Source organism: Platalea leucorodia, assembly GCF_965183815.1.
Source record: "Platalea leucorodia genome assembly, chromosome: 3".
Lineage (NCBI taxonomy): Eukaryota > Metazoa > Chordata > Aves > Pelecaniformes > Threskiornithidae > Platalea > Platalea leucorodia.
This window is the reverse complement of record NC_138825.1, coordinates 54,834,539-54,858,917: the sequence shown is the minus strand read 5'-3', so window position 1 is coordinate 54,858,917 and position 24,379 is coordinate 54,834,539. Positions and strand designations below refer to the sequence as shown.

The 24,379-nt window shown below is 43.5% G+C and overlaps 1 protein-coding gene across 2 annotated transcripts in view; it reads right to left on the bottom strand.

Moving 5' to 3' along the window:
- Positions 1–2,542: 2,542 nt before the first annotated feature.
- The window catches only part of GRM1 (glutamate metabotropic receptor 1), a gene marked incomplete at both ends in the record, with an annotated part of 188,481 nt that continues 166,644 nt past the window's right edge, over positions 2,543–24,379 (bottom strand). Inside the window, one exon of one of the 2 annotated variants that reach the window (XM_082305575.1) lies at positions 2,543–3,380. In XM_082305575.1, coding sequence (XP_082161701.1) covers positions 2,543–3,380 — 838 coding nt within the window. Of the gene's footprint in view, positions 3,381–14,284; positions 14,346–24,379 lie in introns of those variants that run through there. The other variant, XM_082305576.1, reaches the window with a different exon arrangement.

Below are 24,379 nucleotides of genomic sequence, written 5' to 3'. Positions count from 1 at the left end.
CTTCCTAGTACTAGCTCTGTGCAACAGAGCAACATATGTTTGTGGAAACAGCACAACAAATCTTATACTAAGACTATAAGAACATAGACTTCATTGCCAGTGTGGTGATCAGCAAAGAAAATATGGCATTTTTCTCATTGCTTTAATGAGTAACTAGCACTAAAAAAAAGAAACAACAAAATATATCCCCCTAAAAGCCCCAAGCAGACAAAAATCAACCAACTGACACTCAGATGTCTTCAGCTGATTATTGGGAGATCAATCTACTGACAAAGACATACCCATGTCTTTGGGCAAAGTCATTTCATGCTTTCCACATCGGGACGATGATAGCTATTGCCCACTAATTATACTGAAAGGAGCAAACATCGTGAAAAGAGGATGAGGAAAAAAGGCTCCACCTGGTTTTGAGCACCAGCCAAACCTTCCAATACCACTACTATAATTAGATCAAAACAATGAGATTTGGATCTTCAGAGAACTGATGACTAGCAGCAGGACTTCTTAAAATTCAAGTGAAAAGAGAGAAAAAGTGTAGAAATATGCTGAATTCAGAAAAACCCTGATAGAATATTCACAGGAAGCAAGGTTAAAACCAGGTTTTGCAACTCTATTAGCATGAAGAGATTCCTTAAAAATATCTTTGGAAATAAAGTGTAGAACTGTGGGACAGATCCTCGGCTAAATTCAACAGCACAATCAAAGTTCATAGCAGCTAAAATCCTGTCCTGTATACGTATAATACGCACCTTTATAAATAGGGTAATAATAAGTATAATTAAGTCTAAGCCAATTGGACCTGGACTTTGAACATGCCAGCCATTAGGGAGCTTTGGATTAGGCCCATCTCTAGGAAACACATGAAGGATAGAGGAGGAGGAATGAATGACAGAACTACAGCTGCCTAGGAGTGACCTTTAAGATACAAGATTGTATATTAAATAAAAGAAGTGAAAGCATATGGAAAGAACATGCAACTAAACATCACAAAGAGATTAAAAGAATTGTTTATAACAAACCCTGGGAATTTATGCACACATTAAGCACTGATGAAATTTCCTGTCTGGACATGATTTTATTTTAAATTATATGAAGCAACAAAATAGTTTAATTACTTTTCCTGTCTCGCCTTTATACTGGCATGTGCAAGATTTCTAAAACAGACTTTTTTCTTTTTGTGTTTTCTTTTTTTTGTTAACCACACTTGCTGCAAATGTAAAATAACAAGTTCTCAATGCACTGGTTATTAATACCATATGCCTACTTCATAAAATATCTGCAAAATAAAGCACCCTATTATAAGGGTAACAACTGTCTCTGCTTGTACATGAAAAAAAATGTGTTAGCACAGCATACAAACCTCCAAAGATCTATCGAATATTTGTAACAATGAGATATAAAACATGATTTAAACATAAAAATATTCATAGTATATACGACAGTCTTCCAGTGGTAGTTATTGGACATTACACTTCACACATACCGTACACACGCATACAGAAACACAAACGTACGCTCACTCTTTTGCTTCGAGACTGACTCTATAACCCCCAGTATGGCATTGCCTTTCTTTCAGAGTAATAGTTGTTGCTCTAAGTATACAGCTATTTTCCAATGTATTTGATTCCAAAGAAACACAAAGGAATGGTGTAATCACATGGCAAATATGTTGTATTATGAAAAGTTAGTCAATAAATATTGTTCTGCTACAGGAAATGTTGTGTAACAGTTTAGCCACATGGTTTGCAATCTTATACAAAAGGGCAGTTTTTCTAAGTCTTTATCATATTACAAGTACTACAGCAAGGGCTTTCTTCAGAAACCTCTTGAGTCTTAACTTGATCATATTTCTCGTTCTGTTCACAATCAGTGTTAAAAAAAGCCCAGATCCCCCAAAAAGCAGCCTAGTACGAAGAACAAATTGTTCAGACAAAAGTCAGTAAGAGCCACGGGCGTTCACATTAGCTCAGCTCCTCTCCCCCAAACACATTATGCAGTTATACCACCTATAGAAACCAGGAAAAAAATATTTATGCATATATGTCTCATATACAAGTAGCTTCGTTCCTCCTCACCGCACTCCACCCTTCCAGCTCCTGGGTGTGTTGCTTCCGTAGCAGACAGACAGCAGTCACAAGATGTGCTAATGACTTCTCCAGGTCACACTTCCCAGAGTCCTTTTCAAGCATTGCCAAGAGAAGGTGTGACTTCAGTGTGAATATTTTTGTTTTCCTGTGTGTTTATTCATTTTTTTTGCTATAGAAGTTGTCTCTTGGATTTGTGCTTTGTTATGGTTTCCTACCATTTTCTCAAAGTACAATATTTTTATTTTTAACAGCTAGAGAATTTTGAGCCCTCAGAATGGATTTTTTTTTTTTCTTTTTCTTTCCTTTTATTTATTCAAGTGCAGGATGAAGTTTTTGCCCTGTCATACATGACTTTGTTCTCTGCTCTCTCTCCCCCCAGCCCTGGGAGACTTGTCTCCCCAAGACCTCCCAGCGGGCAGCTGCCAAAGTCCTTCTCATCTTGTCTCTTGCAGCGTCTACAGGGTGGATGAGCTTTGCTTATAATCCCTCAGGATGACAGAGGCATAGGTCACATCTGGGGGGGTGCAGAGCACCGACTCCGAGACGGGGGAGCTGGGCACAGAGCTGCCTGAAGCCACCGAATCCCGGAAAGGGGACGGGGGCGTCAGCGCCGGAGAGTCTTCCAGAGTCAGTTTGCTGGTCGCTGGCTCCTCATCCTCCTCCTCTGGGTTCTTCTCGTAGACGTATCCCTGAATGAGCTTCAGCTTCTCACTCTCCGCTTCCTCAGCTGGGGGAGACAGGGGCTCCTCGCTGAAGGCGGCCACCTGGAGAGGCGGCAGGGGCGGCTGCTGCGGCAGGGGGGGCGGGTAGGGGGGCCGCACGCCGTTCCCCGAGCCGGGCGCAGGGAGGACGGCGTTGAAGTCGGGGATGCCGGTGGCAAACTTGTTGACCACTCCTTGCAGCTGGTCCATGAGAGACCGCGGCTGCAGGGGCAGGGTCTTGGGGGGTTGCTCGGGCAAGAAGAGGTGGGTCTCCTCTGCTGTGGCCTGCAGTGGGGGGGTCGTCGCCACCCGCCTGTGCACCACCATGGAGGGGCTGCCGGGCTGGTTGAGGCGAACGGGCTCTCTATCTTCTTCCTCCACCACATTGTACAGAGTCTTACTGCTGATGTCGGTAAAGGTCAGGCTCTTGCTTTGGCCGTGGTAGCTTTTAGTGAGGGGTTTGATCACCGCTGTCTGATTGCACCCTGTCTCCTGGCTCTTCACATGCACTGAGAGTCTGTGCCACATGTGTTCCCCCTTGGGAGCTTGTCTTCCACCTGGTTCAGACCATGACACAGACTTTCCATTAGAACTATGAATAAAATAAAGATGGGTTTATTTGCATTTACATTACGCAGACATGGGCAGTATAACAAACAAGCCTACAAAAATACTGATTGCTTTGCCTCGTTAATAAGCCTCCCCCCTCCAGTTCTTCGTGTCCTCCCAGAAGTACTACAGAAGGAAACAACAGTGTCTTTCAACAGCAGCAATTACTGCGATTTTCATCCAAAGGCAATTACTCCCTGCTAGTTACCCACCCCACAGCCACCCTGGAAAGCAGAGCCCACGGGAAGGGCTCTGGGAGGGCCGGGGGTGTTTTGAGGACTCTAGCTGTATCATTTTGTATCTAGGTTTGCTCACCCCACCTTGCAGAGGGAAGAAAAAAAAGGGGAAAAAACTCTCAGGAAGAGCTTTAATTAAGCCTGATTTATAGCTTATAGGAAACATTTCCAAAGTGTTGGAAGAAAAACAACCCACAGCCTTAGCCTTTAGCATCCCGGGTAGAGAGAGGAATTGTTACTAACCCCTCCTTTCCGTTTTAATTCCCTGCCCCCCCTTTGCATTTAGGAACAGATTAGCTATTACAGAAATGAAGGACTCACAGGGCCTCCATCAGGCGGGAGGCAAACACACTTCTTCCCAAGCAACTATTATTTACAAACCAGGATAAAATGCTGGGATTGAAAGCAGTTGGTTTGTGTGGGTGGAGGAACAGGCAGCGACACGAACATGGCGAGTCGAACCCTCCAGTATGCGGGCTGGATCCCATAAAAACCCTGGGGTGTTTGGCTGAGTGAGAACCTGAGGGTCAGGTCTGTCCCTGAGGAACTGTAGTGAGGTTTTTTGCATTTCTGTGTACCTTTGCAGGGAGCAGCACTCAAAGCAGAGAGATATCTCATTAGCAGCTGGTGGGAGAGGGAGCTGAGCGGTACATAAGAGGACCAAGCAATTGTTTAATTGCAGGTCAGGCAGTAGAGGTAATTTACAAATTATAATATACATCACCTGGGTGGAAACCAGAGACTGGCGAGAAATTCTGAGATGATTTATGCGAAGCAGCCTTATCTCAGGGTTTCATCCCTCAGGGGGCAGAAGTAAACAAAGGATTAAATTTCAGCCCCTGTGACTGCAGTGCAGGTGGGAGGCGATCTAGGTGGGAGGCTGGCACAGCAGCGTTGCCTCCTGCTACGGCACACACCAGCAGAGATCGCTTCCCTTACATACATACAGCTTGCAATATTGTTCTGAGTATTTTGCTTTTCCTTGCTCGGACTCCTGCGCCTCTCTTTTTCAGGGAGTAAATAATTACCACTTCAATTTTGCAAAAAAAATATTGACTGACTTTGTGATAGCTGGAAGAAACTGGTACAATACAGATAATGTTTTAAATCTGGCAAAACGGAAAAGAACCGTACATGACAATGTGGCACTTTTCTGCTGAGTAGTAAACATTCCTGGAGAAAAAAAGAATTTGAGATGGATCCAAGCTGGGAAGTTCATCTCCAACTCCAGACTCCAAACACTGGACCTGCGACTCACCACCTCCATGGGAACGGGCTCACAAGAACGGGCCAATCTAAAAAATTCGTAACTCTCCAAAGCATGTAGTTGGTAGGACCTGGAGCTGGTTAGATTTAGAGCTTTAACCTAGAGGGAAAAAAAGCCAAGTTCCCAGCTGAAGAATGAAACCTCTATATTGTAGTGATCAATGAAAAGATAAGAATGAAGGTTTAGGAGTATTCCTGTTTTGATCAAAATGAGCTGTGGGATGACATTTTTTTTGAAGTGCTATAGAGATAAGCAAATGAATGTAACTGTTGGGCGTGAAAGATTTTTAAAGTAATATTTTAACATACCAAGATCTACAAACTCTTCACACAGAAACATATTTTGTGTGCTTTGACTTCAAAACAAGTCTCTTCTTGTAGAGAGGAAAACAAGTCAAGTGCTCTCATATTGTGTTTTGCTGATGCTATAGCTTACAAATACTGCAAAGGGCTTTTCTGAAAAAAACATGATGATTATCTGCTGTCTCTTATGTTAAGTCCACTTCTGCATCATTTACTTCTTCATATCTAGCTCTGGTGCGTCATCTCACTTTTTGAATCCCTCCTCATACCATCTGTTTAGTCTCTGTCTCATTTTGTTCCCAAGATTTTGTATTTTACATCAAAGGCAAGCACTGCTATTTTAAGGAACTCACTACCTCTGTCTTCAGATCCTCCTATTCAGTTCATTTTCCTCCCCCTCACTCTCAAATTTTGTTCTTCTGACTTCTTTCTTCTCTAGCACTCTCCATAACGTACTTAATCGAGCCCAAGTCAACGGCCGTGCTTAAATCGAACTGCGCTGGGACTGCAATACCCAAATGTGAACAAACCGCTTAACCAGGATTTGTCTGCTACCAACTTGCTCTACGGGGAAAGCTGGTGCCGCCCAAGCACCTTGCCTCCGCTTGCCCGGCCTTACTGCTCATGACTCCGATGGCCTTGTGACAAACAGCTTTAGAGCCGCACTGGCTCTGCGTGGGGTCAATCTGCTGATTTCCACCGGGAAATCTCTCTTTTCTCTTACTGTTCTCCTCAGTCTCTTGTTCCAGCTCTTTCCTCGCTGTGTCCGTGCACCGTTAGCCTGTCAATGAGTCATGTTTGAGATGGAGTCACAGGCTGTCTTAGAAATAACCTGGGCTTTGTCTTGCTGGACAGCTGGTAGGGAGTCACGCCGAGATTGACACATTCAGGCAGAATTAACAATTAAAATGCAAGAAAAATGCTTGTTACCCTGGAACAAAGACCAGCCACCTTGAATGCCATTAATTGACATTTAGACAAAAAAGTGAAGATGGGGCTGGAAAAGCTCAGACCTGAACTAGGTCTTGGCGAGACAGGAGTCAACTCACTTGTGCAAAGCAATGATGACAATCCTGACTGTATGTGGGATGCATGGTCACCATTCGCTAAGTGATTGTCACCTTCTTTTTTGAAGGAAGCATCCGTGGGAGAAAGTGAAGATCAAAATAATCTGCCTGGTATAATGGGAGAAGGGATGATTTTTCCATATGAAGGCAGGAGAGGGCAGCAAGCCAGATCACAGCTGGGGTATTGAAAACGTGGTGTTCAATTGCGTAGTGACGAGGTGGGACCAACTGGTGTTTTCTTGCTTTTATCAATAGGACTATTACCCATTTCTTTTCCATCATGTATTTATTTGCCTTTCCTAACTTTCTCTTTCCTTTATACAATTTCCCATAGGATTCAGACTTCACACTTACTGCCTAGAAGTGAACTCCTTGGAGTCTCAAGGGATCTTAAGGTTTGCAGTTGTGTATACCCAGTGTAACACTCTAAGTACTATTTATTCAAGTTCTTGCATCTAGCCTATATGTTCAGACAAGTTCTTGGATATTCTATCAACACGTAAGATGGGCTTGCTTTTGCTTTATAGGCAAGGACATACATTGACTTTAGCTGCTGTTTCTCAGTTTTCACCACAGCTTTGTCTAGGTTTTTTGTATTTTGAGGGAACAGACATAAGTATATTTCCTGTGTGATTTTTTATTAGTTCCATGAGCAGATCTGTTGCTATTTTTGGTAATTCAAAGTGTTATTTTTAATACAGGCATCGATCTTTACAACATATTCTCTGCATTACTCTGGGGCAGTCATTTTCAGATGCTTTCAGCTAATGATTCTAGACACTAAACAAAAGAACTGATGTACCCAAATCTGAGACTGTGGTCCAAAATACCCCTGCCCAGCCATTTCTTACCCGAGGACATGCCTACATCTTGTTAGATGGCTCACTGTTCACTGTTCAATCTCCATCTGCCCAAAATCCCCCTCCTTCTTGTGACTAGGACTGCCCCAGACTCAAGTCCAGTCACAGGCCAAGAACAGAGTCCTGCTCCTGCCAGTGCCTGGGGGATCTGACCTTGTTGGCTTCCTTGGAGCAATGGTGAGTCTGAGCACCTCACAACAGGTGGTTCCTCCCCACACAGGAGGGTCCTGAAGATGTCTTTAGACATTGGATAGCAAAGGTTTCTTTACATCTTGGAGGCTGAATGGTCCTGAGGTGGAAGATGATTGCCCCATTTCTGAGAGCCACTGATCTAAAGTAATCATCTAGCCTGTGCAACTCCCTGATCTTCTCCCCAGTGAAGCTATAGCCTGAGACCCAGAGCATAGAGAATGAGATAAACTTTCAGTTGTGTGTGCCTGAACCTTTGTCTTTTTTGCCTTGAACATTTTATGCATAACGATCCCTAACTGATACCACATGAAATGGTTAAACAAAGTGATATTCCCAGGGTGCTCTGATGAGTTTAACTTTAGGAACAGACATATCGGGAAATGGTTCCTCATCTGATGTAGTGCTTGTCACTGCCAGAGTGAAACAGCTGGAGATGCAGTCAGGCAAAGTGCTTGATAAAGAGCCCTTCCAATTAAAAAGGAAGGGACATTCCTTGATCTGTTAGAGGTCATCCCCTATTTCATCCCTTTTGGATGCCAGAGTTGTGGTCTCTTATCTTCTTCAAGTGGCCATGAGCTGAGGGAGCATCTTAAGCTTGCTGAGATGAGGGATACAGTCATTTGGGCCAGGCCTGGTGGTGTTAGACAAGATTCAGGGCACAGATTTATGTTTTTTTTTTAAAGTAGCAATGACAGTTAACCAGTGGAAGAGGTTATAGGAGAAGCGATATATGTTCCCTTTCTTTCATTGTCAGACTGATGCTTTGGCCAAACCTGCCTCCTTGTAGTCACTACATTAACTGAAATGCCACAGCCAGTAGGAAGCATTGGGATAACCTAGTGGTCTCTTCTATGAAGCTAAAATTTTAGGAATGAACATTAAATGCAACCTGAGAAGGGGCTATCAACTCTGTTATCAACAAAAATTAGGTCCAAACCAAACCCTGAACTATCTTATCAGCAACCAGATGAGGTCAGTGTCAGGGTACTGCCCAGTCAACAAATGATGCTCCCACCTTCGCAGAGCGGAGCACTGTTGCTGGCCACCTGACAACTCTGCTCCAGAAAGCAGAGTGCGCAGGGCTGTCTCTCACCCAGAGATGGCCAGCCTTCAGAGACAGCGGGGAAGCAGAGCAAAAGAAAGGCCCCATCAAAAAACTGTGCATTGGACAAAACCTTTCTCAGCCCAAACAGCAGTTGCTGCTGGATGCCTTCCTAGAGAAGCCAGGAGAGGAATTTCTGCCCTGCCCACAGAAAGGCAGTTATCCATCCACAAGCTTTCTCCAACCCTGCAATCACGTAGGAAGCAGTAATAAGCCTGAACAAAGCTCTGTCCCGCTGCGGCTTCACCATTCCCAGGACCCAAGCTAACAAGCTTAAAATTTAAGGTTAGTACCTGCACTGAAGCACATTGCAGCTGCTTTGCGGTATCCCCAAGGCCTCTTCCATTATTGCCTCTATTTCAGTAAGGCCACTGGGGCATGAAATTTGATTAAGGGAGTGAACGGGTTTTAATCCAGGGTAGTGATACCTCCCCATGCTAAACAGGACCCTCCTCTCTGAGCTGCAGCAGTCAGCCCTGCCGCTCATTAGCAGAGCAAGCCGTGCTGGTTAGCGTGTTCCTGCATGCCTGATTTTTGGCGCATTGCTTCTAGGGACTCATGTCTTTTGCTAACCCAGGTTTAACCTCTCTGTGGCTCACCCAAAAGTGAGGGAGCCATCATCGACCACAGTCTCTATCTATCTGGTGTATGCTCGGGTTTTTTGCCTGATAAGCATCAGTTATTATCACCTGAAAGAAAAAAAGAATCACAAACCAATTTCAGCCTTAGTCCATCTACACTGTGATCTCTATCTCAGTGATAAGAGGACCTTGCAACAGTTCTCACAGTGGGACTCCAATGCTTTCTGTGGTGCTGTTTAATTAGAGCCAAGTTTAACCTCCCACTGGTGTTTCTGGAAGTTGAAATTACTGAACTAACTTTTCTGTGTCGCTCCCCTCCCTTTTCTTTAGGACAAAATTGCCTTGGGCATGGGACACGATGTTCTATGTAAATTAGAGAGCTGCTTTAAATGTGTGATGGAAACTGCTACACAAAATACAGGAAAACATAACACTGACAGGCCGTCTCACAGGGGCAGAACCTGATCAGACTTGGGGTTGTTGTGTGTGAGCACAAGTCCAGAGCCACTTTTCCAACCCTTCGTCTTGCCACTGGCTTATGTCAACTAAATCTAACCTAGTTATTTCCTTCATTAGTTATTCTGCTGCAAAAGTTAAACATTACTTTGATCTGAGCTACACATAGGCTTTCTAATGTACATCGACCCTATTGATAACTGATTTTTTCCTGATTTTTTCTTTTCTAAAATTGAAATGTTAATATTATACAGACTGTAATGTGGATGCAGTAGCTACGTCTAGCCTGATTATGTTGTGATGTGATCCTGGTTCCCATCCACATGGTCCCCAGGTTGGGGTCAGACCCCCGGGGCAGGATCAGAGGGTGCCAGCCCCACCAGCCTCTATGCCCTGGTCACCCAGACGGGGAAAGCAGGAGCCAGGAGTGGGGACTGACACTTTACACTCACGCTACCATGGAACTGAGTTGCTGCTAGGCTCATATCTGGTTCCAGGGCAGGGAAGCACTGCCAAATCCAGCAGTTGAGATATAGCCAAATATCCCTAAATAAATAGATTTATTCGCTTTGGGACTTAACAATTACATATATGTACATAGGCACTTTTATACAACTTTAAATTTGGGGGGCGGGGGGCGAGAGAGTTGCTCACTGCAATGCTTAAACGTAGTTGAAGTCCTACAACTTTAGTATCACAGATTTTACTTACCTAGCTGAACAAAGGTATGAGAATATTACACTGATAATGTCTATAAAGGGCTGACTACTAATTATAGTTACTAGTATTAATTTTTATTCTCATCTGAAATATAGAAGCTATGTCACATTTCAATCATCCATCTAATGATTAGTGAAGAAACTTTTGGTTCACCAGTGTGTTTTGTTATAACAAACTGATTAAAAATAAGTTACTACAAATAATTTGGAAAATATATTTGCAGAGTTTGCAAACTGCTTGTGATCCGTTGGCTTGGACATTATGAAAGTGTCCTCAAAAGTGCAAAGCAGTGTTGCAGCTCACAAACTCTTCATTAAGTATTTTGAAAAAAATAGCAAATAGCTAATAACGTGTTGCTTGGAGGAAACAACTCGCTCTAATAGATAATACAAAGTTCAGGATAATAAATAGTTTTTCCCAAATAGCAGGCAAATTCTTCCAGTGTTCAAGAAATGAAGATCAGAAACCTGCAAATTAAAGTGAAATTAAAAAGTGCTCTTACTAGTGAAAAAATTTTTAATCTGCTTATTTTATTGTCATGAAAAGTAAACCCCACCAAAAATTCAGAATGAATACATCCTACTGGATCACCTTTGTCATTTTTTTACAGTATTTTAAAGATCGTGCACAGAAAAAGCATGGTGTAAATCATCATAGATCCTCTGATATCAATGGAGAAGCACATTTGTGTTGTCTGAAGATGTCTCTCATGCTGCACATTCGAATAAATGTATATGACAGTGCAGCCAATGACAATACCTGAACTGAAGCATTTATTCAGACAGGCTCGAAAAGGAGCACAGCTAATAGAACCTGAAAACTGAAAATTACCATGTGCTGAGCAAAGGGACCTGGAAAGCTTAGGAACATGGGAAGAAAATGATAGAATGAAATTAATTTAGGAAAAGTGTGGGTGGGTGCAACTAAGACAAAATAGTGTGTAGGGCTGGAAAGCTGTGAAGATCAACAACCTTCAAAAAACATTGCATCAAAAGAAATACCATCGAAAAAGATCTCGAGCTGCTGTTGAATAAGAAACACTAATTAATGACTTTTGAATATAATAAAGCCACAAAAATAGCCCATGAATTCTGTTTCCCACTCAAAAGCACCACACCAGGGTACAGAGATTAGAAGGTCTTCCCTATGAATGCAGCTTAATAGTAATTAAGACATTTGGAGGTTTGTCCTTGCTTTCTGTAATCCTCTGTGGTTCTGATGGAAAATGATTTGGGGCACCACGTTTTTTACCAGAAAGATATTGACAAACTGGAAGCTGTATACAGAACAGCAACAAAAAAAACACCGGGGACAGAGAAGAGAGTGTGTGAGAGAAAGCTAAGATAGCTGAATAGATTCAGTTTGATTTCAAACATCTGAAAGGCAATAGCACCGAGGCTAGAAGGTATTTCACATAGCGTATAGATGCACAACTGAGAGCCCTAGCTGAAACTACAAAAGGGAAAAAATATCCCGAAAATCCAGAATATTTCCTAGTCAATAGCTGTATCAGAGCAGGAATAAATTCCTAATGAACTGGTAAAAGCCTGTTGCTCTGCATACTTGCTGCCAAAAAGTGTGCAGCCCTTGCAGAGGTAGCAGTCGACGAGGTCTTTCTCCCACTATAACTTGCCGGATTCTCTGGTATACTTGAGAATTAAACAAAGTCCCAACAGTTTAAACAGCGCTGGAAGAGCCATCAGACTTGCCTTAACATGCCAGCACTTTGAGTGCAAACTTAACCCAGTTGCCACAGGAAGCTTAGTCATGAGGCCCCTTGTTTGTAATACACAGCTCTCCCTAATATGCTGTAGGAGATAAGGCAGCTACTAAAGCCTGCGGGTTTTCTGGGTGTATCTGAAAGTTTCCATGGTAACAAATGTGCAGCTTCAGAAGAAAAGAGCCCTGAAACTCAAAGCTGATGTTTCTGAGTTTTTTTTAATATGATAATAAATTTTTATTTTTCTGTGTTTTCATGATTCTACATTTTTGGCCATCTCCAGGATCACACGGAGAATGGAGATCAACATTAGCACAATAACTGGTGCTACGTATTGTGTATATCAAAACACAAGAGAGTCTCTAGTCCCTACATTTATTTGCTTGTAACTGGAAGGCGAGGGAAACCACAGCACCTGTGGCGATTTCTAGCATCTTGGGGCGGCAAAGCAGGGCTCCCTCAGGAAAATCCAGACTCTCAAACTGCTGCAGTTCTGGTGACTGAGACTCAGGCATGAAGCCAGGCAGTGGTGATGGGCATCTGGTGATATGAGGGACACGTGGCTACTGCTCAGCCTGGGCTGCGTGGCCACAGGGAGCTCAGGCAGCCGGTCACGGATGGAGGACGTGCCCTTCCCTGGGCCGCAGTGCAGCACTGTCGGGGCTCTGAAAGCATCAGCCCTGGCTGGAGGGAAAGGGAAGCCTGAGGGGCAGGGGTGGGGGGAGAAGCCAAAACAGCAAGCTTCATGCTCAGCAGGTCTGAAAAGCTCCGCTGCTTTTTAAAGCCTTTCTTATCTCTGCAGCTGCCACAAGCATTTGAAGTCCCATTGACTGGTTGGAGTCCCACCAGAGGTGTTTTTCAGGAGCTCATGTGGATGATGATTTTTTTTTCCAAACTGAAAAAAAAATCCCAAGCATTGTCATGCAAAAAGCAGAAGGTTCAGCCTTCCCCGTACTCAGGAGTTTTACAGCTTGTGCCCATGCTTTTTGAATATAATCTATTGTTGCATTCGCCTTTCTTTGCCTTGTACTGGTATGCCTGTGTTGGACTCCCATTTCATCAGCCTTTCCAGACAGACAATTGTCGATCTGTCCCCTGGGAATCTGCAGCACTTGCTCCAGATCAGAAAAGAAGGGCATATTGTTGTTGGACTGGAAGCTAATAACACAATGTTTGTACTGCTCCTTACACTGGCTTTGTAAAGTTTGCCTTTTAAGGGTGGCAAATCTGGCTGCTGCACAGGCCCTGTAAAACCATCACTACTGCTCCAAATATGTGATGCATCGTCTGTGTTTCTTCTGATCTGCAAATCAGAGGGGCAGATTTGATTGAATTAACATCATTGCTACCTGTCCACAAATAGCATAGACTGTCAGAGGCATATACAGAGCTAGAATGCTTTGTCGCTGATTAGAGGAGCTGAACAGCATCTCTGGCCGTACAGAGACGGCGCTGCTCAAAATGCTGTGTCAGTGGATCACAGGCAGCTTTCCACCTAGTCACTGCACAACCTTCCCTGGGGCAGGGAGCAGGACTGTTTCACATCTGCAGTGTATCAGATGGAAACGAGCATAAATCTGTCCTGGAAGAAACGAGGCGAGACCTTTCTGTTTCTGCAACAGCTAGCATGTTTTCTCCACCGGGTTTGTGTTTGCTCAGAGAGGGCAGTATTTGCACTTGTTTCTGAAGAGCTGAACTTCGCTATTGTTCACTGAGTGGAGAATATGCAGAATCTGAACATCTTTCAGAAGCTGTAACAGGAAAAATTTCTCTGCTACTGTTTAAAGATACTTTAGGGCAGCTGTTTGTTCCTAGGCCAGATTCTGCTGGTTTTATTTACATGCGCCTGCTCATGATTTCCCTGTTCTGCAAATCCCGCCAAACCAGTGTTTGCTGTGTTCCCTCTGCTGGCTCTGCAGCAGCGGTTCGCTAAAAAGCACAGTTAGCAGGAGCTGTGCACAGCAAAGGCATCTTGCCGTGAGACAGCCACTAGGTTGTTGTTTAAAGCACGCAGGATAATCTCATCTCCATGCAAAACTGTAAAAAAGAAAAAAAGTGTTGGCTAAATGGAAAAAGAAGATAAAATTAGTACAAAAAAAGGATGTATTTGCAATGTTGTAGTCATTTACAAATAAAACTGAAGGCTTTTAAAAAAAAGTAAAAGCTGCAAAAAAATTATTCAGTGTCCTCTTCATCACATCTGGACAATCAGATTAAGGCATTGTGCAAAACAGGGGACATAAGCAAATTTCCCATCTTTAATGTCATGCACCACATTTGTCCCATCATTAGACATGATAAACCAATGAGAAAGAGAAAGCAAGGGGTAGAACCACTCTTGGTCATGCAGCTTCTCTTACACATTCACTGCAGTGTGGGATTTTTCAAAGCTGCACATGTGCCGACGGACACTGGCTGGTGGGCGAGAACTCTGGCTGCCTCTTCCTGAAGATTGAAAAGAAAAAGACACCCAGTGAGTGGTTATACACATGTGCACACATGGTGGCTATACCACTCAATAGGGTGCCTGTCCCTGACCTACGCCTAGTGGCCACTGCGGGCTTTCCCGTTTTCTCCTCTTGCTCATTGGGCCGGTCACCTCCACTTGCACACAGGTTTCTCCTTGGCTCCAGCACGGTGTTGTTTAAAATAGGTTCTCATGGTGTTTGGCCCTGCTTCCTCTGCTGAGCCCCGATGCACTTTACACACCAGATGGCAAGGGCTGCTGTGCATTTACCTGTCAGAGGGACTTCTCCCCTGGTATTCTCAATGCAGGGTGAAATGATGAGAAAGGAGCGTCTGCCTTTCGCATCTTATTTACAAAAGCATCACCAAAAGTTTTTGTTGGTGGAGTTTGTAAAAGCTGTTGCTTTTTCTCTGTGCCTCTTAGTCCCATAATCTGCTTTTCTAAATGTTGCCCTTCTTTTACTTTTTAGCTTTAGCTGAATAGTCACTAGCTTTCATTATATGTGATTTCACTGTATGTGCTTCTGTTTTCTCATGGAAATTTTGGCCTTATTGAGGTAGACACAAAATTAAGAGTCTCCTAGATGCTCTATCTGCAATGGTAGTTCCAAAAGGGATTGCAGATGGCAGTTTTGGCCATTAATATAAGACAATTTCCACTTCATTTTTCTCCTCTCTCTTACCCTATCAAGCAGATGCAAACTCATTTGTCTTCCCCAGTATCAATAAAAATATATACACACACGCACGTGCTTTGACAAAAATCTCAGGTATTTTTGCACATGGAATGTATCAATGAATTTCTGCAAAAAAAGTTGTCATTGTATTGCAAATAAAATGCAAATCAAAATTCAGCATTTCTCCCCATCAAACAAACAATCATAGTGCATGCTTGCCAGACTTCTGGTTACCTCAACACAACAGATTAGTGGATGGTATGTGCATGTACTACATAATCAGTACAGCTGCTCGTGAGCCAAGCAAGCCATTCTTCTCACCACATACTAAAGCACGGGAGCACAGCATGATGTACACAAAATACATGCATACCCATTTTGGAGAGGTAGATGCCTTGAGATGACTTCTGAACTATTATGAATAAAACACAAATAAGACATACTACTGAGCAATTTTGTAAACCCACTGCCTTTGAAGTCTCTAGAATAATTAAATTCCTTACCAGATGTAATTGAGATTTGACCATTTAAAGGCAATCATAATTAGGAACTTAGCTACCATGCTCTCTCCTACACCCTATTAAAGTTACAGAGATTATTAAGCTCCCGATTAAACAGAATATCCAACATTTCTACAGACTTTCAATTTTCTTCATCTCTTGACAGAACAAGAGCTTTCTACTTTCTGTGCTTGCTTTGTTAAAAGTCAGAAATTAGTAGTTTATTCAGTCACAGGTACTAATTTTACAAAACAAGTAGCAACATGCAGTTGATTATCGGAGAGAAAAATCCAGTTCTAAATTTATTTCACACACACGCATCACTGTATGCACGATAGAGGGCACACAGCCACTGAGAGCCTTGCTCAGGGACCCTGGCAAAGGTGGAAGACGTTTGTTTCAGAGCACTGCTTGGGACCTGGGTCTTCCTGAGTCAACAGGCTTTACCAGCTATCATCCCTCAGCTACTGCAGCTTGCAGCCGCTTCTGGCTTACTTAGTGGCATCCCTTGTTTCCCCCCCTGTATTTCTTCTTATTCAGGTATATCCCTGGAGTGAGTTCAGAGCATTTTGCTCTCCAAGCTCTGGGCATCTGTAGGTCTTGTTATGAAGTCCTCTTGTGTCAAAGGAAGAAAGAAGCCTGCTTCCTCAGGCAGTCCAAAATGCTTCCTAACATGTTCAAAATACAGTGAACTCTTTTCTTACTGTGGCTGTAGTTGTGCTCCTCAGCCAAAATCAAACAGATATTACATGTAACAGCGTATGCAACCCCCAAATGCCTCGCCAGGTTTGCATTCTGTGGGAGGCTGTTGTTAAAATGCTGCCAAGCTCCGTCAAAGCAGTGGTCTGCCTTTTGGTCAAGGTCAAGGAAACTTGGATTTATAGTGTTATGGGAAATGTAGTGCATGTGTTACTTAAACTTCAGTGAATTATTTTGCAATTATCAAATCATTGTCAACTGCACAAATAATAATAAATGCTTTTGAAGCATTCAATTTGCAGTATCCTTGTAGGCTTGCTTTGTCTTACTAGTAGTGTGTGCTAATACTGCAGTGCCCAGATCTCTTTTTTCCTTCTATTTTTAATTACGACAATGTATCCCCTCTTCTTCCTCCCAGCCTTGCAGGCAGTGAGGGCACTTCACATACATTTCTCTGGTTACCAGAAAATTAGGTAGCCTGCCCATCTTTACAATATGAGGATTAATGGGTCATTTTTGGGGCAGTCTTCTCAAGGGTAATTCCTGCTGAGTGGTTATTTGTATCCTGAGCCCAGAGGCAGGATGGATCTTCTGTGCATTTGAACACGGAGTTGGCATACCATCATGAAAGTGTCTGAACTGCTTTCTAACGAACCCCTGGGTGCAGTAACAGGGAGTCTGGCAGAGGAAGCAGGGTGGCAGTGCAGAGGGTTCCTGAAAGAAGTGGATTAATTGCTTTACTTTATGTTCTCTGAAGCAGAAAAATGCCTCTAGCCAGTCATTCAGAACAGGGTAGGTAACAGGCCTGTTGGAAACTGCAGCGAGGAATATAAAGGATCTGAGGGAAGAGTCACTCTTGCCACTATTTTTTTCTCTTAAGTGTAAATGAATCATCCCACAAGGCAAACAGCTGTGTCAGGATTGTAGGAAAGTGTAAATTGCTATCATCTGTAATGTTTTATATCTGAACAGCTATGAAACTAGAAACATTCACCTTCTGCTCTGGAATTACTCTCTCTGCTCATCCAGACTCCCCAAACAGACACAAATTGAATGAATCTGTCTGGCGTCCAAGATAACTAAAGCGCAGGACACTGTGTTACCTATCATCTGAAGCCACAGTCAGAGATCCTCCACACTAAATGTTGTCCAAGCTGTAAGAAAACCTTTCACATTCCCCACAGTCAAAAACACCCAGAAGAGCACAGCCCCAGATTTTACACAACCTAGTCTGAAACAATTGACCATCAATGACATTAGGAAGAAAGCCAGGTGGGGAGGGAATTCAAGAGAAGTGATGATAGCATCATGCTGATGCTTACAGTGATAGCCCTGAATCATTCCCTAGTTTTTAAGAACTTACATGTAACCCGTAGCTTTAATACAGGAAAGGAGAAGCCTTGTGCTGTCTGCCCTGTGTAGAACTACTCCTAGAGCAGTCCTGCTCCAGCATTCAGACTGACTGCCCTCTGCACTCCCAAGGGACAGCTCAGCAACACCACGAACTTTCTGGCCTGCTTTTCACCTCCTCAACCCTCTAGCAGTCTGCAAGGTGACTGGGGAGGTAGGCACACTTTGTATGTAGAACCAGATCAGTAAACACTGATCCCAAATCCTCTTGCCTATCTATAGGTAGCATCTTCCTAGGCAGAAGCATGTTCATCTTCTGATGTTTGTCTCCTTGAAAGGTCAGGTTTTATGTATGGTTGTCATGGCTGGATCAAACGATATCTACATAAAAAGAAGCAAGGCCATGTCCTTTTCCTGTAGGAAGAGGAGCTGAATTTTCAATACCTTTTGTATGAGCCAGGATCTGATAGAAGATTTCTTCAATGTATTTCATTAAGCCAATAGGTGAAGTTGGGAAGATGGACAGGTTTTCAGTAGAAATTAATTTTTAAAACACAAGCCCTGAATTCCAAGCTAAGCGGCAGTTGGAAGTAGTTGCTCTGAGTTTTAAATTAATGATGCTAATCAATGGTGCAGTGGCAGTTTTGGGAGAGAAAGAAATCATTAAGAGCTGTGGAGCAAAGAGCACTGCAGTTAGGAGGGAGGTTATAGGGTCATTCACCCTTGCCATGCGGTGTGAGACGTACAGATAATTATCGCCCGTGGAGGACTGAGGAGCAGGAGGGATTTCACAGCACACCCTCTCTGTCGAGGTGTGAGCATCTGCCGAAGAGGACAGAAAGGTCACAGTCACCAAGGAGAACATAGTCCCAGTAGGATGCCCAGAAAGACCCAGCACTGAGCTGCACAGTGGCTGCACTTCAGGTCACCCCGGGCCAGCAGGAGCCAGCTGTGCGCCCAGGGGAGCGCTCCGGCCCCCCCGGCTGCTCACTCCTGTTGCTCCACCTGCCCCCACCCCAGCACAATCCTTGGTGCAATTGCTCAATCAACTGGCAGGGAATGACAGGGACAACTAATCTGGGTCACAGCGAAGCCAGACAAAGAAAGACAAAAAAAGAAAAATTATCAGTTCCCTGCTCCAGTTCACAGCGTGGCCATCCAGGCTCTTGTCCCTGCATAAGTGAAAGGACAGCATGGGGTAAAGGAAGGCTTTGGGTGTCATTTCTGGCTTAGGGCAGCTTAAAGCATTTGTGGATTTACACACTATGATAGCCCAAAGTAGCTGCAGGCAAATCTCTTGGCTGTCCAGGACGGTGGCAGAAGAGATTTTTGAGATAATTTAGATAACCCTAGGGATTGAGAAATGTGTATAATTTAGGTTTCAGAGAACATGAGAAAGTAAAGGAGAAAGGACTGCTCACTGAGTGGTGAGTACGGAGATCCCTGGGGCCACGCTTTGCACCCCACAGGAGCCCGTACTGCCCACACACATGAGCTCCCGCTGCACACACAGGCGAGCCCCTGCTACGCACCCACGCGAGCTCCCACTACACCCCTGTGAGCCCACGCTGTGCACACGCGAGCTCCCGAGGACCCTTGCAGAGCTGCTGGATTGCCCCTGCGTGCTCACGGCGTTAATTTGCCACCTGGGGCACGCAGGAGAGCTGGCGGCAGTGTGCGTTAGCACGGGCTGGCCCAGCCCTCGCAGCCCATGGCTCGGCAGGGTTAACGCCACCCACATGCTTAATCTGCTCGCTGGGCATTTTTTGCAGTCATCTGTGCTGCTGCGGCTATGCTTTCAAGTGTAGCCCCTTGTCAGTCCTTGTCAGTCTGCTCAAGGTAGATAATCCCTCCATGGGGGCTTACACAGACTGTGGGATTTGCTTTTTTGTTGTTGTTTAGTTGTTTTTTGGGTATTTTGCTGCTGGCTGTCGGGTTAGTTGGCTGGTTTGGGGGGCTTTGGGATGCAAAAAAATGAGTAAAGTGAAGTCCCAATTTCCAGACAATGCTTGATCTGGGAAGGCAAGGCTTGCAAGCCAGCCAAAACGGGCTGAACTGAACTATCTGAAATGATCCAGCTTGTGCCATGAAAAGAATTGGCCAGAAGAAAACATAAAAAGACATTTTCCATGGAAGTGGAGGGGAAGACTAAGAAGAGCTTGAAGTAAGAAAGCAACAAGAGCAGAAGTTCCTAGCTTTAACACACTAAGGATGAGAAAAGAGTAATAGTTTGCAAACACCATGCTGGGTAAAGAGAAGGAGGGTATATGAGCTAGAAGGTGGCTTGCAGATGGACATTTAAACTGAGCCTGTGATTCTCTGGGGATACCTGGGATGGATCAGACTGAAACTGCAAACACCAGCAAACCATCTGCTAGTGAGGAGCTGCTAGAATCAGATCAAGGGGCACTTGTTTTGCTAGAGTTTAAGATCAGCTTTGACATCTCCGGCTGTGGTGCTGCAACACAGCTGAGCTAATCTAATGATTTGCTGCTGAGAGGGACAACTCTCACCCCTGTTCCCCAAACCAGGGGCAGCAGGGACAGCTTCTCTGGTGCTGACATTAATGTTTATCTGACCTTGAGATCTGGCTCAAGGACAATCCAGCAGACAATAATTCACTTTCTTTTTTTTCTCTCTGTAAGGTTAATTTTACAGGGTGGAAGAAAACCACATCCTGCATGCCACAACAGAAGAACCACAGAGCAGAGAAGGGGAAACAGCTTAAGAAGAGATAACTGAAGCAGTAAGCTAGAAATGGTAAATTGTTTATAATGCAGTAGTAAGAAACCTGGAGCTCTTAGTTTTCAAGTGGGTTTTAAAGTGACAAATTGTGTGATTACTTCTAGCCTGCACAATTTTTTGCTGTTTACAGTGATAATGCCTTTTAACCTATGCTTGTCAGGTGTGGGAGGCTGAATGCCAGAGCACATATATGCTCTGAAGAATTAGCTGACTTGTTATTTCAGAATTAAATAGTCTTTAACAACTTTAATGTGGAGGCAGATGTTCTATTGATACAATATACTTTCCTGTTCAACCCACACTTAAAGTGGTTTCTTAGAGTCCTTTGGCATAGCAGAGAACATAACTTCTGTCGTTGGCCATGATTTTTAGTGACTCTTTGACAGTTGATGTCTTCTGTCTGGACATTAAATCTGTCATAGTCTGTTCTGCCAACTTCCAGACCTGGGCCTGGAAACCCCAAACAAACATCTGGTAATGCTGATTTTGCCCATTCAGAGTCCTTGGGGCACAGAGCTAAGAACTGGGTGGGAGAACACAGGAGACTGTGGTCAGATCTCTGCTCTGGGTGTGAATGGTACTCAGTGCATTTGGGACAGATGGAAAACAGTATCAGGAGACAGGTGAAAAAAGCATCAAACCGTACTAGCTAAAACCATATAAGCAAGGAAGTGAAGATGGAGATTTTGAAATTCCTCACTCTTCCCTTTACAAACTCTTAAATCACCATAGACCAAAATAAAGAGAAAAGAGTTGCTCCATTACAGACATCTGTGGGACAGGCATTTAGCAAAGACTACATCCAGATTTTGGCCTGAGTGGTGCACCAGAAGTTAGCCTCTGCTTTGCCACGCATCGTATGCAGCACCAGCCTCTGCATCTTCTTCTGTTCTACGAAGTAATGTGAAGAATGGAAAAATTAGGATAACATTAAATGTCGTAGGAGGTAGTACAGGTGTTTGTAAATGAATGTGTCTGAATTTTGGGGTATTTTAAGAAAAATGGACTTCTGCAGGTGCCTGGCTAGTGTGCTGTGTCCTGTCCCTGTAATAACTGGAACTCAGCTGCTGTTGATGGTAAGGCACAAAGGTGTGCAGCTTGTGGTCTCACAAAGGCTGGTGCAATCGGCAGTGGTTCATGCTGTTGAGGCATATGTAAGCTGAAACTGCTTGACATTTTGTTACCAAATTTTATTAAAACTCCCCTAGTCAAAAATACTCCCAGCTCTGGGAGCACAAATAGTGTGTGTGTTGCGGGGGGGGGGGGGGGGGGGGGGGGGCGTAGCCTGAGCTATTGCTGGTCAGAAATTTTTTAAAATCCTTCTTTAGGACAGGGAAGAGCTGTGGAGAGCATTCCCAAATTACAGTGATATAAGTCAGAATAGTCAGGTCTTTGTGCCTTGGTGGCAGCAGGCATCATCCGCACAAATTTGCTTTGAAACACATTACTGATCAACTGATAGAGCAATGTGCAGGCCTCTTCCCACAGCAAACAAAACATATGTGCTAGTGTCGTCCACCAAAGGCTTCGACAATATTTCTCTAATGAAACATAGAGCAATACTGGACTGAGACTACCACTGTGTAATTAGGATAAAACCCTGCTCAGACAATTTAATTTCTAACAGGGTGGAAAACCATACATGCCTACAGTCCCTTAACAGAGATGGACCATCTTCTCTCTCTGGGGGTGTGATTCGCCTGTGAATTACAGAGTCTTGCTAAAAATCAGGTGCTCTGTCAGCATGTGTTTGCTGCATCTGCAGTTTGGCCTGCAGTGTTTTGTTTCGTGAGGCATCCCTGAGCAAAGGGGAGCACTCATCGCAGGCAAGGACAAGCCAGAATGGGAGATGCCTTTCACATCAGTGAAAGAGGTGACATCCGAGAGTGCTGTCCTCTTCTTGGGCTCTTACGTGCTTGTGTGTCCCTAAGCATGAAAAAGGATTAAATAAATTAGCAGTAGTTCTGCATTTCACATTAGTAACTTTGCACTGAATTGCTGGGATGAATCAAGAATATTTTTCAGACTACATCTTAATTTGAGGAAAAAAACAACCCCCTGTATTAATTGTATATAGATGTGTTTAGTGCTTGTGCTGTTTTATAGCCTTATCCTTATATAGAGAATATCAGAGATCCACATGATATCCTTCAGTACCCAAATTTTTGTTCACCTCTAAATTAGCTCAAGGATGTATGAAATCACAAGGTGGCTCAGAGATCCCTGCAGAATAAACACTTGCAGAATATCCTGTGTGTTTATTCTAGCAAGTATTTGTACATGAATTATCATGTGTTCATGAAATGTCACAGCTCTGCTTCTGCTGAGGGGAGGTGAATAACTGAAGCACAGGGCTGAAATATTACACCTGTGAGGATAGGAAGGAGGTAAAATGCATTCTTGACTTAAAAAAAAACCTTAAAGTAGCCTCTAGGAGACTTGTATTTTAGTTCTTTATTCCATTTCCATTTCCATTTCAAAATGCTGAAATAAATAAATAAATGGCTGTTATGCATTTTAAAATGATATTTCAGACCACCTCCCCTTAAACATGGATTGCTGTTTGTTTTTTTTTTTTCCTAAGTATGTGCTTATGAGAGTTGGAGTCTGACTTCTATATATAATATAGGGAAATATCCAGGGTTTTAGGTGCTCATCTGGATGCAACCTTCAACACCAATTTATTTACCTGTCACTCTTAAAAGGAGAAGATTTCTTCCTTATTTTTCTCACAGAGAGAATTCTAACCAGAACAATGTGATATTATGCTGCTAAGCAGATAAACATGATTTGCACTCACTGTTGAGTTGGTGTATTTTTGTTGCATCCTAACTGGATTGTTATGACTACATTTCAGAATAAAAATGCAATAAATAATATATACAAATACAAAAATACAAGGAAATGTAATAAGTGATCCAGTCAAGCAAGAAATTAAATTACAAGGGGTGTCCTTATTCCTGTGTTTTATGCCAAGAAACGTACTAGCCTTCCCCAGGATTTCTGTAGTACTGCCTTTGCTTCCCCTCAGTGAGGAAGCAGAGATTGTGGTACATAACTGTAAAGCTCCCCTCTGATGTGATTGTGTACCTACGCGTCATTGTGTTTAAGTATTGAGATTCATTATACAAAGCTGCCTGGTGCTACAGCAGTGCCCGTAAGTAAAACAACATTTTGTCATTCAGCATCTTGAGAGCAGCAAAACAAGAGAAGGAGCTGTAAAGTGAAGTTCTCCTGGACTCCTTTGGTAAGAACCAGGCTGCGCCCAGAGACCATTCCTTGGGTTTATGTCCTGTCAAAATCTCCTGGGAGAACGGAGTTGTTAATATCCGTGAAAAGAAATTGGCAAAACTGCCCTGGACTGGCAACTTCTGAGAAAGGGAGGAAATTACATAAAACCTTACACAACAGCCCTTTCACCTAAAGGGACCATCCAAATAAAATGTGGCTTTGAATGATGACAAAGAAGCAGAAGTCTGGATGGGAGCCCAGGTGCAGGTACTGTGCTGTGTAAACTAATTCAATATAAGCTGGGTTTTGTCTGAGGGGTTTTATCCCCATTGCTCTTACTGGGAGGCCACTGCTTTTCTTATTTCTTTCTCTTAAATGTAGTCTCAGGCAGCCTCTGTTTGGCCACAGAAGGAAACCCAGAGGAATAAGGCTAAACTGCCAGATCTCTTGGCTTGTACTTAATGACAACCATCCCAATCATGTCGTATATCTGTCCCTGCTCCTTCTCCTCAGCTTGCCTTAGGAGTGGCATGTCATTGGTTATGCAGGTGCTGGGACTCCCCTTAGCTGGGGTAATTTGCAAGGAAAACTTACAGTGCCTGATGCAGCCTTGACCCTTACTTCTCATTAGATGGAAAAAGTAAATTCTCTGTCTCCAGACTGGTTATATTGCACATATATACACAGATACACAGTCTGGTATATAATCTGGTATACACAGTTGCCATGCCTGGTTTTTAAATAAATATGATTTTTAGTATTCACTTACATCACTAGAAAGAACGCGAATGCGGAAATGACATCTCAGAGT